This window comes from Austrofundulus limnaeus, unplaced genomic scaffold (assembly GCF_001266775.1).
Source record: "Austrofundulus limnaeus strain Quisiro unplaced genomic scaffold, Austrofundulus_limnaeus-1.0 Scaffold444, whole genome shotgun sequence".
In the NCBI taxonomy this organism is placed as follows: Eukaryota; Metazoa; Chordata; class Actinopteri; order Cyprinodontiformes; family Rivulidae; genus Austrofundulus; species Austrofundulus limnaeus.
In genome coordinates, this window is record NW_013952846.1 from 381,937 (window position 1) to 401,050 (window position 19,114).

The following is a 19,114-nucleotide window of genomic DNA, read 5'->3' on the forward strand; positions in this document are numbered from 1 at the left end:
CTGTGTGTGTGTGTGTGTGTGTGTGTGTGTGTGTGTGTGTGTGTGTGTGTGTGTGTGTGTGTGTGTGTGTGTAGAGAGGGGGAGAGAGAGAGCAGCGCAGCAGTCAGCTCTCCCCACCCGAGGCTGAAGGTCAACAGACGATCATGCTAAGCTTGCTAACAGCTCCACCCTCTGACTGCTGCAGGGGCGTGTCTTAGAGAGAGGCTTTTATACCAGAACACAGCCGCTGTGACGAAACTGTGGAGAAGCACGTCACAGAGGAGAACCGTTAACCAATATGCAAATTAGCCTGCAGTACCACTGCTCCACCCATATGAGCAGCAAAAAGACCTTTTTAGACCAAATGCTAGAGATTTGGACAAATACGCACAAAAACATCAAAATTAGCACAGAAACAGTACTAAATAACATTTCAGACACATTCTAGACAGTTTATCAGCTAAAAAAGTTAATTTTGGGGTAAGTTACTCTTTAAACTTTTAGCTAGGTTCGTGTTGTTTTAGCTAGTCTTCTGATTCTTGAGCTTGCAGTTATAGCATTTTGTAGTTTTTAGCTCCTCACTAGCCATGTGCTACTTTTAGCTTGTGTTTTGCTAAATTTAGCTTTTATATACCTTTTGTTGCTTTCAGCCTCTATCTAGATTTTTCCTACTGGTGGTTTAAATCCAGACCTATAATTTTTTTAGGTTGCCTTTTTCTACTTTTAGCTAGCATCTTGCTGCCTTAGCTTTAAGCTAGCCTTTGGTCACTTTTCACTAGTGTTTTGCATCTCAACTTAACAATTTTCAGGGTTTTTAACAAATGTTATCAGTCATTTAGCAGTTATTTTTCACAGAGAATGCAGTTTTATTAGTTTTGTGTTCTTATTGATATTCAATTAAATTTTCAGGTGACCTTCTTGTGCTCCACGATCCTTAATTTTGAAAGCCTCCGGACCCGATCCACCGAGGCTCTCAGCATGGATGCAGCCCTGTTTGAGCTGCTGAAACGCTGCCAGCAGACCTGCTCCTATGCTGCCCAGTTCAGCAGCACGGTGTCTCCACTGGAGCTTCAACTTTTACACAGACTGGTGAATTTAACTTCTGACCTCCAGTTTATTGATGTGTCAGGTCTCTTAAGTCTCAGTGGTATCAGATCCATTACATGTTATTTTTACGTTTTTGTCAGCTCATTGATTTCAGGATTGATTTCACTCTGAAAAGAGAATAATCTTCAAGACTTAAATAAAAATAATGTTTTGTTTTGCCAGGGCCCGGTGACAGACCTATCAATAGGCAGTCCTGACTGGCTGAGCTGCGCCCAGAGACAGCTGGAGGAGAATCTGGGAATGGAGCGGAGGAACCAGGAGGAGCAGGAGCAGCAGCTCGAGGCTTGTGGGGAAACGCTGCAGCTGCTTGTCGACTCCATTAAGACTATTCTCTCCAACCACAACCGTTTACTGGCCGATGTCAAACACCTGCTTAGAGCAATGGCAAAGGTACACACAAGGCCCGACGCACTGCAGGGTTTTACAAAGTAACACTGCTTTTTCAGCCTCATGCATGATTTTGTATGCAAACGTTCATTTGAATCTGTTTAAAACAAAATATCATACTCCACCTGCGAGCCAGTAGTCATTGTCGGTTCGTGTGTCGTACAGGATGAGGAGGCAGCACTAGCAGATGGTGAAGAGGTGGCGTATGAGGGCAGTGTACGGCACTACTTGTTGGAGTACAAAGCCTGGCAAGACAACGTCCAGCTGGTTTTATTCACTGTGGTTCAAGCCAGTGGGCAGCATCGCAACCAGGATCAGCTGGATCTTCTGGAAGAGATCCCTGCTACCTTAAAGGAGCTGCACACCCAGAGCCTGAGGTAAAACTAAAAACACATTTACACTAAAAAAAGCAGATTTGTGTGAGAGTATACATACTCTCATTTCCTGTCATGAATCCTGTCCTGATTTGTGATCCTCTCTGTCACAACAGTGTTTATAATGGTTTGGTGGGCTTTGCCTCCCCTCTGGTGACAGACAGAGAAGCTGAGTGCACCAGTCCTGTTTCTTCAGCTCAAACAAGCTTCGCAGCAGGTATGGAACAGAAACTTTAAAAGGTTTTTTTTTTTTTTTTTTTTGTTCTTGTTATTCACCGAAAATCTGCAAACTTTAGGTGTAAAGATGGTAACAAAAGTGAAAGAAGATGTTTCAGTTTTAAAGTTACCAATCTGTACCGAAAGCCGTTTTTTATTTTAGCTGTATGAGTTTTCTGAATACCGAACATACCGGTTTAAATAAGCAGAACATGTTCGGAACGTTACGTCGTGCCCGCCATCGTACTGTGTCATGGAGGACACTTCTCCTCGCAGCACCGCTATGCGCATTAGCAAGCTAGCAGGTTCTCAGTATCAAGCAGCATGTGGCGACTCAGCTGCTTATATTGACTAACTTTCAAAAAAAATTTCCCAGTTTTCACCATCGCTGACTGTAGTATATATATATATATATATATATATGTGATGTGCACAGATAGATTTCATGCTCACTGTAAATGTATGGAAACGTTCTTTGTGAAAAACCCCGGGGGGCAGTGGTTTTCTACTGCGAGAGCTTTATTGAAAAACACAAAACAATAGACCAGATAATGATCTTTGCTCAACCCTCCTCCTTCACAACCAAACCAAAATGCGTGGTTACTCTCTACAACCAGGCAGAGAAGAAAAGGCAGAAGAAGAGGAGGGAAACCAACACAGTGAAAGAAAAAAGGTTAATAAATAGTTTGTGTTTCAGAAAGAGAGTAACTTCAGCTGCTGGTGGTTGCTAATCAATAAACAACATTTGGGTATTTTATTATCAGCTGAGCTGTGATGAAAAGAAAAATACCATTAAATACCATGATACTGGTATAATTGTTGAAAATACTGTGATATGAAATGTGGGTCGTACCGCCCAGGTCTAATCAGGGTAGAGCTGGGCGATATGATCAAAATTTTATACAGTATCACGGTATTTTCAACATTTTCACCGGTCATACCTCCCAGCCCTATATCCAGCCATTGCTATTGTTTATATACTTATAAGAGCTGTGGGAGGGCAGAAGGAGGTTAGTTCAGTGAGATGACTACATAATTAGAAATCAAACGCAATGTTTTGAAAACAAATTTCACTAAATTTAAAGTTTTGAAACTGAATTGATTTGCTTTGAATCAAACACAGATTGACAGTCTTTTCTGCACAACGTTGTGTGTTGTTTGGGTTCAGCTGTAAGATGCAGTGGAGTGAAGACCCAGCCAGACTCCATGTCCCAGAATGCACGCAAAGTGGTGCCACGTAACTTGGGGACACCCACAGACACCCCACCGAGCACGCTGCTGATGAACAGCAAAGGTCTCAACCCCAGTCCAAAGAAGGCCGTACGAGACCCCAAAACAGGACGAGGTACCGCTCTGCGCTCTCAGCACAGTCTGCTGATGTCACCACACGCTTTCCAACAGGCTTTTTATTTTCTGTTGCAGCTGTCCAAGAGAGGAACTCATATGCAGTCAGTGTGTGGAAGAGGGTTAAAGCCAAGCTGGAAGGCAGAGACGTGGATCCCAACAGAAGAATGAGTGTCACAGAGCAGGTACCACACACCACCATGTCCTCAGGCCTTATAGCATTCCACATCATTAACATCATGTTCACTGGACTTCATTTAAGCTGCAGAATTATGTCAAAAGTTAAAGTAAAATTAAAGGCAATGCATGAAAAATAACAAAATTTAGAACAGATAAGTTTATTACAAATGAAGTTAAAAAGAATGAAATGCTTTGACTTTAAATTTTACTAGTCAGGTTGAGCAATGGTTTTAGTTTTTCCTGTAATTTCTTGTGTTGGATTGGTGTAAACTGAGCAGGAGAGCATCAGATGAGTCCTGGAACCAGCTCAGAAACTACAAACACGTCATTGAATCTGTAACTTTCTAGTGGAGTTTGATGCTGAAATAAGGCCTGCTCTGAACCTGATATGTATTACACCACTCATGTCAGCCCTGCGTATAATTATCTAAGATAATTTATATTGTGGAGCAAATAGTTTAACTAAAGAAATTAGCATTTGCTTAATAAATGTAGTGCTAATGTTGAGTGCTGAAGATGACTTGCTAAAGTTTAAAACCATCAAATTTAATAAAAATGGTTGAAGCTTCTTCCAGCTTTTTCTCTTGTTATTGTGTAGCTCAAAGGATAGAACAAGTAGAAAAAAGCTCAAATTAGCTAAATCAAAGTAGCTAAAAGTTTTAAAATATGCAAAATGCTAATTTTTAATCTTTAAAATCATAAACTCACAAATTTCTTAGTTCCTCTAGCAATATAAAGCTAAATTGATGTTTTTAAAAATTGCAGAAGATAAATTTAAAAGACTAAAATTTAACATTAACATCTAGTCCACCATGTGGCAGCAGGAATAATGTGCTGCTGCACTCAGGTTTTGTCTTTTGAAGCCCTCCTCCAGTGTTCAGTTCTACTTCCTGTTTCTGGGCCCAGACCTCAGTTTTACTTGCTGCGCAGTGTCTGCTTGTAGTTTATTTTTACCTGGGCCAATCAGCAAACAGAGGGCGGAGTTTTGAATGACGACGATGTTCTGCACAGTGTCTGCTAGTTAGTTTAGCATACGGCAGTGGAGGAAGTGAATGAAGCCAGTCTGTGTTGATAAGGCTTCCAAATTAAAATAAATTTGTCTGACAAAGCAGCAGCTCTCATTTACAGCCGTCTCATTTGGCTCGGTATATTTCTCCTCTCAGCAGGGTTGTTTACAGCAAACGCGATTTCCGGTTAGCTTCTTAGCTTAGCCTCCTTCACAGCGACAACACACACACACACTTCAGCAGAGGCCACGCCAATAGCAGCAAGTCCAGACCCTCTGTACGAAGCAAAGTGAAGGACAGGGTCTGGTTTTAACCAGGCTACAGTTTTACAGTCACCAACTAAACTTCAACACAGATGTCAAACCAAACTTGTGATGTGACAAACATAAGTCAACACAACTTCATAGATCACAGGCGTTGGTCTCTTTTAAAGGTGAAATTTGAGAAAATAGAGAATAGGGAAACTACATTGTGGTGCATTGCATGCTGGGTAATGACGGGCATGCTTTACGATAAAGCCAGGAGGCGGAGCTACAGCTGATGAACAGGAAAAGCGGACGTGTGAGGAGAAAAAGTTACAGCCTGTGAAATTGTGTTTCTGCTCATTTAGTTCTTATACAGTATTTAAACATTAACACAAAAAATAAAAAGAACTGTTTGATTCAGATTAAAACAAACATGTTTCAACTTTTTAAAATTTTGTAACAAACTCAAGAAATATCTGTGACTGATGTACCAGCTGCAAAGGATGCTGGGAAAACATCTGAAAAGGATTATTTTCAGATTTATTTCTTTTTACAGTAGATTTAGGTGTAGAGTTGTTCAGCTTTTGCTTAAAATTAATATGAAAGTCCCTGTTTTTGTCTGTAAACTGAAACCATGAGGATGGGTTTAAGAGCAGAGAACGTATTTGTCTTTATGTTTATGCTTACAGCCCAGCTTTGTTGAGAATGTCACTGCTACATGTGAAAGTCAATAATATTGAATATATGAAGGGTGTAGCGACACATAAACGACTTTTAGCCACAAACAAAATAACCAGTATTAATTTAGCATGTGTTAAGTCCGTTACTACTTTATAAAGTGAATGCAAATGCTAACCGCTCATCAAAGTATTTGTGGCGCTAATAAGCAGGTTAGCAGATGAGTGGAACTGTGCCCACCACTGGAAGGATCTATAAACAGAATACTGACTCAGCATCAATGTATCACAACAACGAAGAAAGACCAAATACCATGAGTGCTGGCAGAGAGGCGGAGCAGGAATGAAGTGTTTTCTGCAGCTACACTCTTCCTGTATTTTAAAGTTATTAGCCACGTGTTGAATGTGAAGGTGAATGCTGCCCTCCTACATGTTTTAAGCTGCCGTCCTGTCGTGTCGTTGCAGGTGGACGTTGTCATTAAAGAGGCCACCAACATGGACAACCTGGCCCAGTTATATGAGGGGTGGACAGCCTGGGTGTGAGCGCTACGCTGCTTCATGTCTTTGGTCCAGCGAAGGCTTGGAGATGCACCAGAGTCCTGCGGCGCTTGGGTGTGGGAAGAGCAGCACCGGGCCACCCAAGGAGGAGTCAAAGGGAGGCGGATGCTTCGTCCGCCCTTCCGTACTCCCGGGCAACCAAACTGGGGCAGCGACCTCGTGGCATCGCTGCAACCACACTCTCCCCCCCCAACAACCACCGGCAACCAGGCTAACACAGTGCTTAGTGGGCCTGCAGACCCACCTTCCTGAATCAGGGTTTGGGTGGGTGGCAAAAAACCCCGGTGCCGGACGTGGGGAGAGGGGGGAAGGAGGGGAAAGTTCTCCTTGCCCTTCGACTTGGAAATCCCTTCCCCCCTTACCTGCATAGCTCGTCTTCAAGTTGTACCTATAAACATCACTGCCTCCGTCTGAGGGCGGGGTGGAGAGGTGAGCTGTTTTCCTCTGAAGGCGCCTTCAGGGAGGACTGTACCAGGGTCCAGTCTCAGAAGGACAGGACATCATGGGCACTCTTTCTTTTCACCTTTCGCTTCTGTGACGTGTGATTCGGACGGCGGGCGTGTCTCTGATGAGAACAAAGAAGGAACAGGATTCTTCACGGACACTGAAACCTTAAAAAGTGCTTCGATTAGAAAACGGTGACGATGCGAATGTTGTCAAATTTGAACAGATCAAAAAAATAAATAAAAAACCAGTATAATTCTTGTGCGTTTGTGGATTCAACTGAAACAACACGTCACCTGAAATAGTTTTGGATGGCTCATCGATGAGAATAAAAGCAGTCGTTACAAGATGAGAACCTCTTAGTTTTTCCTTAATTCTTAATCTTTAGTCTGTGCTGTGCTTTGTAACTATTTGTAGGAGTAGACTTCTTTTTCCCCCTTTTTTTCTTTTTTTTTCTTTTTTTCCTTTTTTTTGACTTGCCTGTTGCATTTTATGAATCTTGACTAATCTAGTTTTACAGTTTTATTCTGAAACATTCTGTTTGTGGTGATGGTGAAACATGTTAACTCCAAAGTTTTTATTGATATTTGTTGGATGCCAAATAAACGTGAAACTGAGAGGCGTTGTTTTCTTTAAGCCGTCGGCCCGCCTGCAGCGCAGCGTTCAGCTAGCAGCTTGTGATCAATGGTTCAAAGTTCACACTCAGCTCTGTTTCATCACCTGTCACCAAAACTAAACACAGGATATGAAGTCTGGTAAACCAGAGTCATAACCGCAGACGTAATCTTGTGTAAACTCAGAGGAAACTTCACAGAGAAGTCATGCAGGGGCTGTGGATCGATAAAGCCTGCAGCAGCAGGTTAATGATTACAGCTGCTTTGCTTATTTGCAGCTGATCCCATCATTTCAGGTTAGACTGACAGGAAGCAGGTCTGCACTGGCAGCCATGTCGCAGAAGTGCGTGTGCGTCTCTGACTTTGAGGAGGAAGCCAGGAGAGTTCTTCCAAAGGCTGTCTACGACTACTATCGCTCCGGAGCTGATGGACAGAACACGCTGTCTGACAACGTGGCAGCCTTCAACAGGTACAGCTCACTCTGACCAGTTCTGCTGGACTCGGACATTTAGGATGAGGGATAAAGGTTAAAGTCTGAGTCGGCACCTGTTGGAGTTCCCACACTTTCCTTTTGATTTTTACCCAAGAGCGTTTTAAACTGCAGCTGCTTGTGTTGTGACCTATGTCGCCCAATACCTGTCAGGCCATCAGAGAGGAGAAGAGAGAAAACCGATAAAATGCTCCAGATTTATTTACAACCCCAACTCCAAAAATATTGTGACATTATGTAAATTATAAATGACATTATGCAGGAAAATATCTCAAAGCTGCATCGATGCAACAGCTGTTTAAAATAGTTTAAATTAATAGCTGGAGAAACATTTTGCAACTAATAAAGTTGATTGGCAGCGGGTCAGTTCAGGGTTCGTATTTATCAAATTTAGACTTAAGTGCTGAGAATTTCTTAAATTTATTCCTACTTTCAGACTTAAGTCTGGAGCCCGCGAGGGGACATGGGAGAAATAAATATATAAAAACAGATCCTGACTTACTTTCAGGATTCAGAGAAAGTAAGTCAGGATCTGTTTTTTTTTTTCTCCCGTGTCCCCTCGCGGGCTCCAGACTCAAGTGTAAAGGCCAGTTATGAGAATTATTAATCCTAAGAGTCACTTTTACTCTCCGGGATATTTAAGGCAGCTCCAGAGGTCTCAGCTGGTTAAGAGTTGCTGTTTTGTTGGAGCCTGGAACGACTGAGAGGACAGATCACAGCTGTTCTCAAGGATACACTGCACCTCCTCAGAAACTGCATGGGAGTCCCCCACCCGAGTTTGATTCTCAGTTATAATGTACAGAGTGATTAAAATAAGGTGTGGAAAATGGGTTTAATCATGCAATACAAAATAAATGAGGGGGGAAATTATTTCACATACCTGTGTGCATAATGTTGGACTTAAAAAGGAGATTTCTGTGCAGTTTTTGGAGAGAATATTATACCCTCTTTTTAATACACTGCTTAGCCAAAAAACAAGTCACACTCTAATATTTCATTGGATTTGGCTTTGATTACGGCATGCATTCACTGTGGCGTTGTTTGGATTTGCTTTTGCAACATCACAAGATTTATTTCCATCCAGTGCTGCATTAATTTTTCACTAAGATCTTGTATTGATGATGTTAGAGTCTGACCGCTGAGCAAAGCCTTCTCCAGCACATCCCAAAGATTCTCAGTGGACTCTGTGGAGCCAGTCCATAATGTCTCATGCTCCCTGAACCACTCTTTCACAATCCCAGCCTGATGAATCCTGGCATTGTCATCTTGAAATATGGCCGTGCCATCAGAGAAGGTAAAATCTATCGCTGGAATAACCTGATCATTCAGTATATTCAGGTAGTCAGCTGACCTCAGTCTTTGAGCACAAACTGTTGCTGAACCTGGACCTGACCAACTGCAGCAACCCCACATCATAGACCTGAGTTAAATCCAGGTGGAGACTTTTATTTTATTTTATTTTTTTTTTGCTAGTAAGATGGTGAATAAATGCAGTGACAAAAAAATCCATGAGATTTCCTCTACAAGTCTGTATTCATGGAAAATAAGGAAAATCTGTGTAATGTTCAGACAATCTGTACAAAGTGACGTGAACGTTACTGTGTTGAACGTGAACTTCATAATTTTATCTTGACATTACTCAGATGCAGTGATTGGTCCGTGCCTAACGACATCGTCCAGGATCAGCTTTGCGGCACTACAAAGTGTTGTTAAATCAGCTCTTAGATTTAGATACTGTGCTTAAAGGGATCCACAATTAGTTGTAACATTAGACTTTATTTGATAAACATTTATTTTAGCTGTAAAATAAAGACTGTAAAAATACTATAGACTGTTTAGTTTTGTAAATTTTTTAAAATATATTTTAACACGGACGGAGCCATTTTAATTACACGCAAAGCATTCTGGGTAAATGACGACGTGAATAGGTCCTCGGTGCGAGGCTGCTAGCGAGCTATATCCACCCTGAAGGTTAATCTTGGACAATATCTGATGATCGACTCTTTTAAATGAAACCAGAGAGCGTTGACAGAGAGGAGAAGGTAGAAATGACTCAGCCTGTAACTGAAAATATGGATGGAGGACAACAGAGCTGCTTCATGGAAGAAGAACATCAGCTTAGCCTGTTAGCCTTTGCGCTAGCGCCGACGCTACTGCCTTATATGAATTAGCTCGGCACTAGCGCGACAAAGAACCTAAACTGAGGTCTTCCATACTGAGTCATTTTTTGTGTTTCCCCTCTCTGTCATGTGGATGGAGGACCTCAATGACGAGAGGAGAACGTGTAGCGCTGAGCTAATACATATATATGGTGATAGCATCGGGGTTAATGCTAAAGCTAACAGACTAAGCTGAAGTTCTTCTTCCATGAAGCAGCTCTGTTGTCCTCCATCCATATTTTCAGTTACAGGCTGAGTCATTTCTACCTTCTCCTCTCTGTCAACGCTCTCTGGTTTCATTTAAAAGAGTCGATAACCAGATATTGTCCAAGATTAACCTTCAGGGTGGATATAGCTCGCTAGCAGCCTCGTGCCGATGACCTATCCACGTCATCATTTACCCAGAATGCTTTGTGTGTAAATAAAATGGCCTCGTCTGTAATATATTTTTAAACTTTTAGTTTAAAAATTATACAAACTGAACATCCTACAGTATTTTTACAGTCTTTATTTTACAATTAAAGTATATGTTTATCATTAAAGTTTAATGTTAAAACTAATCGGAGATGCTTGATAACTGACTTTTAAGCCTAACTTTAAGCTAAGAATTATTTTACACTTAAATACATTCTTTCCAGCAATGCTTTACGTGGAAAAAGAAATATCGGTACTCCCCTTAATGTCATATAAATACGGGACAGAAATATACGTAATATTTTAAATTAATCTATCGATCAATCTATAGATCTGGAGATTTATTACACAGCTGACAAAGAACTAAACCAGTTCTAAATCAAACTCTATTCAGTTGGTCAGTACTTGAGTACTTACCAAATTTCCCTCTGGGATCAATAAAGTATTTCTGAATTTGAACTGAATTGAGTAGCCTTTTTACCAAAAACTTGTTTTATTCTTACCGGAGTAATTTCTTAGAGGGATACTTCGAACTATTAGTTGAGAAAAAAATACAGTATAAGTGGTGAAATTCTTACCTAAGAACAATTAGTGGGTACTCTACCCACCTGTGCTTGTGGGTGAATTCTGCTTCATATTTTCTGCCATATTCTTTTCTTGATGTCTGTTTTCACAGTTAGTTTGAGCCTCGTTGATCAGTCTGGTTGGAACAGGATCTAGCAGGCTGTTCATGGTTTGGATAAAGCTCCTGTATAAAGATGAAGCTGTAGCTTTACAAAGGGCTTTATTATATGTTAGCAGACTCTTTCTCCAGGTTAAATAAAATTCTTCCATGTTAGTGAAGCACCAGTTTTTAATCCTAACTTTCTAAATGTCTGTTTTAAAATACACCACTCTGAATTAAACCAAGGCTCCAGCTTCCTCTGACTGATCATTTTTTAAAACAGCAGTTTTATTAAGAGCACATCATTCGCTAATATTAAACCTCCACACCTCAGCATGACACGATTTGTTTAGTTTGTTGCTGTTTTCTCGATCCAACATCATCTCTGTTGAGATGTAAATGTATGTGTGCTGAGAACTGACAGCTGATGGTGCTGAGGCTGAGTTGAGTGAAACTTTGGACAGGAAGGATGCACTGATCAGCTGGATCTGCCTCTCTCTCTCTCTCTCTCTCTCTCTCTCTCTCTCTCTCTCTCTCTCTCTCTCTCTCTCTCTCTCTCTCTTGTCCTTTCTCTTTCTTTCTTTCTTTCTTTTAATTTGTCAAATAAGGTTTAACTGTTGAGTTTGAGTTCATTATGGCATAAAATTCAAAGTGTATTTAACTTTGTTTCCTAAAACCTTTGGTGTTCCACCCCAAAAAAAATGTATTTATATTTCATTTCTGGATTACAAAATGTTTGTAAATTTGCTATATTTAAATTAGATTTATTAGGTTTGAAAAGGAGAAGCAATAACAGATTTTACTCAGCTGCTGAACAAACATTTGTTCGAAGCTCGTACATGAGCTCTAAATACATTCTGAGTTTAAATTAATTTTCCAAGTAAAACCAATAAAGCCAGCCTTTCAAACATAAAGCCCAGCTGTTACTCTGCGCAAATAAAAATAATCATCCAAATTATGGTCAGTTTGTTTGCAAATATCTCAAACAATTAAACAGGTTTTATTAAAACTCCAGAAAAGTATTTATTGGATGTATATCTTCAGCTGGTTACTTTGGCCCTCATGGTAGATCATAAATAGCAAACAAATGTCTATAATTCAGTCAGTTTTACTGTGTTCAACATTAGCGTGGTAGTAGCTGAGTTCACAAAGTGAGTTATATCTTGGGATGCTACATAAAAAAAAACATCCTTTAACTTGATCACAAGTTTTCCTTGAAGGGGTGGTAGTATGCAAAATAGATTTTCTTAAGCTTCATATCATGTTATAATGTCATTCCCTCATTAAAAACATCCCCAGACTGTTGCTTTGACTCATTCATGCATTTTTGAGAAATCCTTGAATCTCCTGTTGCAGCCACGTGGAGCTGCCTGAACACTTGCTGGTACAAAGCACTGTCTACACAAAGCTCCTCCCTGGAGGTTAGTCTGCAGCCAAGCTCCTGAAGCACTGTTGTGAAAACGTGCTGAAGTGGAAGTGTCTAAAACGGTAGGAGGTTCTAGAGAGCCAGAGGCCAATTGCAATGTGTTTAGATACGATGCAAAGTCAAATTTATTTTTGATATGTAGAGCATTTTCATGTTTTTAAGTGGTGGTTACAGTAATATGTTACCCCTGAAAATAATGTGACCAAAGGGACATGTTAACTCAAGGTGTCCACTAATTAGCATCACAGGTCTCTACAATCTTGTAATCAGTCAGTGGGCCTGTATATAGGGCTACAGATACTCACTGTGCTGTTTAGTGACAGAGTGTGTACCACACTCAACATGGACCAGARGAAGYGAARGAAAGAGTTATCTCAGGAGATAAAGAAAATTATAGACAAGCATGTTAAAGGTAAAGGTTATAAGACCATCTCCCAGCAGCTTGATGTTCCTGTGACTACAATTGCACATATTCAGGAATTTAAGATCCAGGGGACTGTAGCCAACCTCACTGGACATGGCCGCAGGAGGAAAATTCATGACAAATCAAAGAGACTGATAATACAAATGGTAACAAAGAGCCCAGAAAAACTTTTAAAGAGATTAAAGGTGAACTTCAAGCTCAAGGAACATCAGTGTCAGATCAAACCATCCATCGTTGTTTGAGCTAGGGCTGCCACAAACGATTATTTTAATAATCGATTAGTCGTCGATTAATTGATTAATCGTGGCAGCCCTAGTTTGAGCCAAAGTGGACTTAATGTGGGATGACCAAGTAGGACGCCATTGTTGAAAACAAATTATAATAAAGCCAGACTGGAATTTGCCAAACTACATGTTGACAGCCTACAAAGCTTCTGGGAGAATGTCCTCTGGACAGATGAGACAAAAACTGAACTTTTTAGCAAGGCACACCAGCCCTGTGTTCACAGAGGGAAAATGAAGCATATCAAGAAAAGAACACTGTCCCTACTGTGAAACATGGAGGAGGCTCTGTTATGGTCTGGGGCTGCTTTGCTGCATCTGGCACAGGGGGTCTTGAAACTGTGCAGGGTACAATGAAATCTCAAGACTATCAAGGCATTCTAGAGAGAAATGTGCTGCCCAGTGTCAGAAAGCTTGGTCTCAGTCGCAGGTCATGGGTCCTGCAACAGGATAATGACCCAAAACACAGCTAAAACACCCAAGAATGGCTAAGAGGAAAACATTGGACTATTCTGAAGTGGCCTTCTATGAGCCCTGACCTAAATTCTGTTGCTTAAACATGCCGTCTGGAAAAGGCACCCTTCAAACCTGAGACAACTGAAGCAGTTTGCTCGTGAGGAGTGGACCAAAATACCTGCTGAGAGGTGCAGAAGTCTCATTGACAGTTACAGGAATCGTTTGTTTGCAGTGATTGACTCAAAACATTGTGCAACAAAATATTAAGTTAAGGGAATCATCATTTCTGTCCAGGCCTGTTTCATGAGTTTTATTATTCTGTTGAAGCATGGTTGAAAAGCAATGTCTGAATTTCATTTGTTCATTTTCNTTAATGTGGGATGACCAAGTAGGACGCCATTGTTGAAAACAAATTATAATAAAGCCAGACTGGAATTTGCCAAACTACATGTTGACAGCCTACAAAGCTTCTGGGAGAATGTCCTCTGGACAGATGAGACAAAAACTGAACTTTTTAGCAAGGCACACCAGCCCTGTGTTCACAGAGGGAAAATGAAGCATATCAAGAAAAGAACACTGTCCCTACTGTGAAACATGGAGGAGGCTCTGTTATGGTCTGGGGCTGCTTTGCTGCATCTGGCACAGGGGGTCTTGAAACTGTGCAGGGTACAATGAAATCTCAAGACTATCAAGGCATTCTAGAGAGAAATGTGCTGCCCAGTGTCAGAAAGCTTGGTCTCAGTCGCAGGTCATGGGTCCTGCAACAGGATAATGACCCAAAACACAGCTAAAACACCCAAGAATGGCTAAGAGGAAAACATTGGACTATTCTGAAGTGGCCTTCTATGAGCCCTGACCTAAATTCTGTTGCTTAAACATGCCGTCTGGAAAAGGCACCCTTCAAACCTGAGACAACTGAAGCAGTTTGCTCGTGAGGAGTGGACCAAAATACCTGCTGAGAGGTGCAGAAGTCTCATTGACAGTTACAGGAATCGTTTGTTTGCAGTGATTGACTCAAAACATTGTGCAACAAAATATTAAGTTAAGGGAATCATCATTTCTGTCCAGGCCTGTTTCATGAGTTTTATTATTCTGTTGAAGCATGGTTGAAAAGCAATGTCTGAATTTCATTTGTTCATTTTCATAGAATTTTCATTTATTATTACTTTTGTCAGATTCTAGTTATTTCTGTGACCACTGTGGGTTTTTCTTTCATTAAATTAGGGGTACCAACAGTTTTGTCCTTGTGTGTGTGTATGTGTCCTGATCAAAGCTAAAGACGATCTAACAAAATATTAAGAGTTTGTGACCTGTGATTTTGGCAGTGTATGTTTAGACAAGAGATTTTGTTTATGTGGAATGATGGAAACTAGAATTAAGGTGTTTGTCAACTTCCAGCTTCTGGTCAAAGTTATATTAGTTACCATTTTTCTTTAATATTAGCCACTCCTCTGTGATTTATTCTATATTACTTTTTAAAAATTGTGTGTGTCCTAGGTGGCATCTTATCCCTCGAGTAATGAGGGATGTGTCTATTGTGGATTTGTCTTTGACCATGTTGGGACAGAATCTCAGCATGCCTCTCTGTGTTGGAGCCACAGCAATGCAGAGGATGGCTCATCCTGCAGGAGAGACGGCTACAGCAAGAGGTTACTACACACACACACACACACACACACACGCACACACACACACACACACACACACACACATCCTTGTGCATTCGTATAACTAAGGACTTTGATTTCCATTCATTTTTGTAACTGTATTTATGCCTAACCCAGACATTTTCCATAACCCTAACCATTACTGGTCTTTAGTTAACCCTAACCTGAACCAAAGCTTAGTTCACACCATAACTCTAAACCAAACTAGTAGAACACAGTAGAACTGCAAAAAAGTGAGGACCATGAAAATGTCCTCACTTCCACTCACTTTGTTGGTTAAAACATGATGGTCCTCACTCTGTAGCAGAAACAAGTGCACACACACACATATGCACTCACCTATAAACACACAAAGCTGGGAATACAAAATGTCTATATTTATTTCTCACTACAAAAAGCAAACAGGCAATAATGGTTTCTGTGTGCGAGTTTGATGTTTGTACAAAATATGAACCACTTACAGATGTGAGGGGATTTACAGCTGTAAATCCCCTCACATCTGTAAGTGGTTCATTTAATCAACAACTGATTAAATGGTTAATGGCTTTGAATTATGTAGCACTTTATCAAGTCCATACAGACTCCAAAACACTTTACACTTCAACCATTCACTCGTACATTCACACACTGATAGTAGTAAGCTACAAAACATGTCGTTTTCTGTTGCGCAATTCTTTATATTATATATTTTTATTCGTATCATGGCTAGTCAGTGTTAATTTTTGTTTTGTGTGTACTCTCTATAGTTTGTAAAGCAACTAGTGTGTGAACCTCTGTACTGACGCTGCAGTGACACCTGAATTTACCCTCAGTGGGACAATAAATGCTATTTCTATTCTATTCTATTCTATTCTACATTGTAGCCCCAGCTACACTGAGGCATACATACATATTAACTTCTGGACTCAACTAAATTCTGGATGGCCACCACACCAAAGTGATATTAACACACAAAAATGTCTTTAAAGGCACAGTATTTTGTCAATTCTTTTAGCCGAACTTGAGATAATCACTGATGACAATAATAAAAAACATGTCTGATCATTGCAGACAAAGACCTTGTTTTATTATTTTTACCTTATAAAAAGCTGTTTATATCTCCATGGTCGCGGGTCACCACTACAGGCAGCCGCCATCTTGCACCACCATCTTGTCTACGAAGGCTCATGAAGGACAAACTGCGGTGGCAGTGTCAAAAACGGTTTTAGTTGTAATACTATAAATGTAATATTTGTTGTCTGTCATTGTAGCTGGGATAATTTTACTTATTAAAGCTCATAATCTTACCACTTGAAACATCACTAGCCCTGAAGCTGCTGGTAGACATCGCGGTTGGAATTATCAAAGGTTTTTGACACCTGAGAGACACCGTAGCAACTCCTTTGCGTTTGGAAGCGGGGGGTGGGGGTGGGGGGAGGACCAGGGAGGATGATTCAACCACTCAACCACTAGATGTCGCTGAAAACAACAAATCCTACACACTGTGCATTTAACTCTGTCAGTTTTACAGAAACTGAGCTAATATTTGTAAAGCTGTTAGCTGAGACTGATCCCTAAATGATACTCTAAACACTGACTGTACAAGATCTGGATTCAGGATTTTGCAATTGGATTCAACTCTGTCTGACCTCAAAATATCCATTCAACCACTGAATGGTTTTTAAAGCTGAAGCCCTGAGTTCAGAGAAAACCGTGAACATAGCGTGAAAATTTGGAATGGGGAGTGTGGCTGCCCAATCTGTACCGGAAGCACGATCTGTACTGTCCCAGAAACATTGTTTTTAGTATGTAGCATTTCGCTAAACTGATGACAGAATTCATTCGATTTCAGTCTTTCATCATCTGCAATTTTTCATAGAAAAGGCAATGTTTTAGCTGTGGATTTTTATTCCAGGAAAAAAATTAAATGAAGAAAAGATGAGTTATAACATTATTGTCTAGAAAATAGTTAGCAAGTTATTATAAATAAATATGTCTATGATTTAGCGCATGCGCAAATGAGGTGACAGTACGGATCATGCTACCGGAACTGATCAGGCAGCCACAGGGAGCGCAGCAGAGAGCAAGGGGGCAGGGCCTCACCTTACCCTCCCCCTTGCTCTCTGCTGCGCCACATCCCTCCTTTCACAGCTCCTCCCCCACAGCACAGCCTGCCCTGAACATGTGGGTTTAGCAGCAGGGACTCCACAGATTCTAAATCCTCAGAAATTGTCAGTTTTCCTGTAACGTTAAGTTCTTTCTCTGCTCTGATTGACTGTTCCTGACTGGAAGCTTATTCCTGTAAACTGCAGTAGTACCACTGGAAGGAGCCAGAGGAGCTTGATTTTTTTAAACAGTTTTATGTAAAAAATAAAATGAATAAATACATTTTTACAGGGGTAATATTATGTGTTTCTCGGGCATATATTTAAATTCTATACCATAATAAAAAACTGTCACCTTCAGTTGTTAAAATGTTGGTTTTAAGTTTAAATCAAAAATAAACTTGACTTCTAATCATATCAGTTTCTAAACACCTTGAAATTGGCCTCTGTCTCTTTAAGAACCACCTTCCGTTTCTGTCCCACCCATTTCTGCCTGCAGGAGTCATGGGCGGGGTGCGTAGGGGAAAGAGTGGGGTGTGCTCTGTGATGAGGAAGCTCAGCTTGGAGACACAGCCCAGAGGAGGAGCTGATCCCAAAAGGCGGTTCTAGGCCCAGTCGGTCGTTTTTGCTCCCCTGCCTGGCTGCCTCAGGACAGCACAGGATTTCTCATGAATGAGTCAAAGCAAACCTCTGGGCATGTTTTTGATGATAACATTATAACATGATATAAAACTCAAAAAAGTTGATTTACACGATATTTCCCTATTTAAGTTACCTGCTGCAGTTTTAATGAAACCTTTCAAAAGTAATCATAGAATCCATAACTGATTACTTTTAGGATCCAACCAACTCAAGATGGCTGCCACAGTCCCCTGGCCTTATAAAACTCAATAATGGCTGTAGCTCAAACAATTTTATTGATACTGAGCTGAAATTTGGTGTGGTAGTAGAAAAAATATTTATTCACAACCCATGCTCCAAGTCCTAACAGATCAGCTGAAATATCGCATATTTGAATGAAATGATGCACATTATTTTTTAAGGTTTGAGCAGAACAACTACAACTACATCACTTCTCAACCTGAGATGATCTTAGTCACGACCTTTGGGTTGTAAGGCAGTGGGCATTATGCATTCCTTAAAATAAAGCTAAGCATTTTAATGCACATCATGATTCTAAGGATAATCTGTTTATGGAATATCTGTAACATCTTCCACCCTGATGTATGTCGCAGCATGCAAAGCAGCAGGAACAGGGATGATGCTGAGCTCCTGGGCCACCTCCAGTATAGAAGAAGTGATGTCAGCGATGACGACCTCACCGGGCAGCGGGGGTGTTCTCTGGATGCAGCTGTACATCTACAAAGACCGAGAGCTCACGCTGTCTTTGGTGCGCAGGGCGGAAAAGGCAGGGTACAAAGCTATCTTTGTTACTGTAGATACTCCATACCTGGGGAAGAGGCTGGACGATGTGCGCAACCGCTTTAAAATGCCCCCACATTTGAGGTAGGACCTAGCTACAGATGTAATCCACCTGTCAATTTCTGCCAACTTAACAAAAGGTTGTGCTGTTTTAACTCTTTAATGTGTGTGTGTGTGTGTGGGTGGGGGGGGGTTGGCTTTGGTGACATTTGGGGGCAATTATAAGAACAAAATCCTACATTTAGGGACAAAAGTCGAGTCCCCATTTGGTTTAAATGCCATTGGTGGGTTGGGGTTGGGTTTAGGACCAAGGTGCGAATTGAGTTTAGGTTAGTTTTAGGGTCAGGTAGGTACCTGTGAGGTTAGGGTTTGGGTTAGTGGTCAAGGTTAGACTGTAGAAACGTAATGAAAGTCAATGGAATGTCCCCAATTGCATAGCTGTGCAAACTTGTGTGTGTGTGTGTGTGTGTGTGTGTGTGTGTGTGTGTGTGTGTG

General features: G+C 40.9%; 2 protein-coding genes across 5 annotated transcripts in view; both read left to right on the forward strand.

The window, feature by feature from the left end:
* The window catches only part of smg1 (SMG1 nonsense mediated mRNA decay associated PI3K related kinase), a 108,320-nt gene extending 101,183 nt beyond the window's left edge, over positions 1-7,137 (forward strand). For all 4 annotated transcript variants that reach the window (XM_014024876.1, XM_014024877.1, XM_014024878.1 and 1 more), the window contains 7 exons: positions 889-1,068; positions 1,249-1,476; positions 1,639-1,850; positions 1,964-2,064; positions 3,232-3,408; positions 3,486-3,592; positions 5,982-7,137. In XM_014024876.1, the coding sequence (XP_013880330.1) occupies positions 889-1,068; positions 1,249-1,476; positions 1,639-1,850; positions 1,964-2,064; positions 3,232-3,408; positions 3,486-3,592; positions 5,982-6,059 (1,083 nt within the window). In that variant the 3' untranslated portion in view covers positions 6,060-7,137. The remainder of the gene's footprint in view (positions 1-888; positions 1,069-1,248; positions 1,477-1,638; positions 1,851-1,963; positions 2,065-3,231; positions 3,409-3,485; positions 3,593-5,981) is intronic.
* A 284-nt stretch (positions 7,138-7,421) lies between these two features.
* The window catches only part of hao1 (hydroxyacid oxidase (glycolate oxidase) 1), a gene marked incomplete in the record, with an annotated part of 19,282 nt that continues 7,589 nt past the window's right edge, over positions 7,422-19,114 (forward strand). The window contains 3 exon segments of the mRNA XM_014024880.1: positions 7,422-7,601; positions 14,944-15,095; positions 18,433-18,703. Of these exon segments, the coding sequence (XP_013880334.1) occupies positions 7,465-7,601; positions 14,944-15,095; positions 18,433-18,703 (560 nt within the window).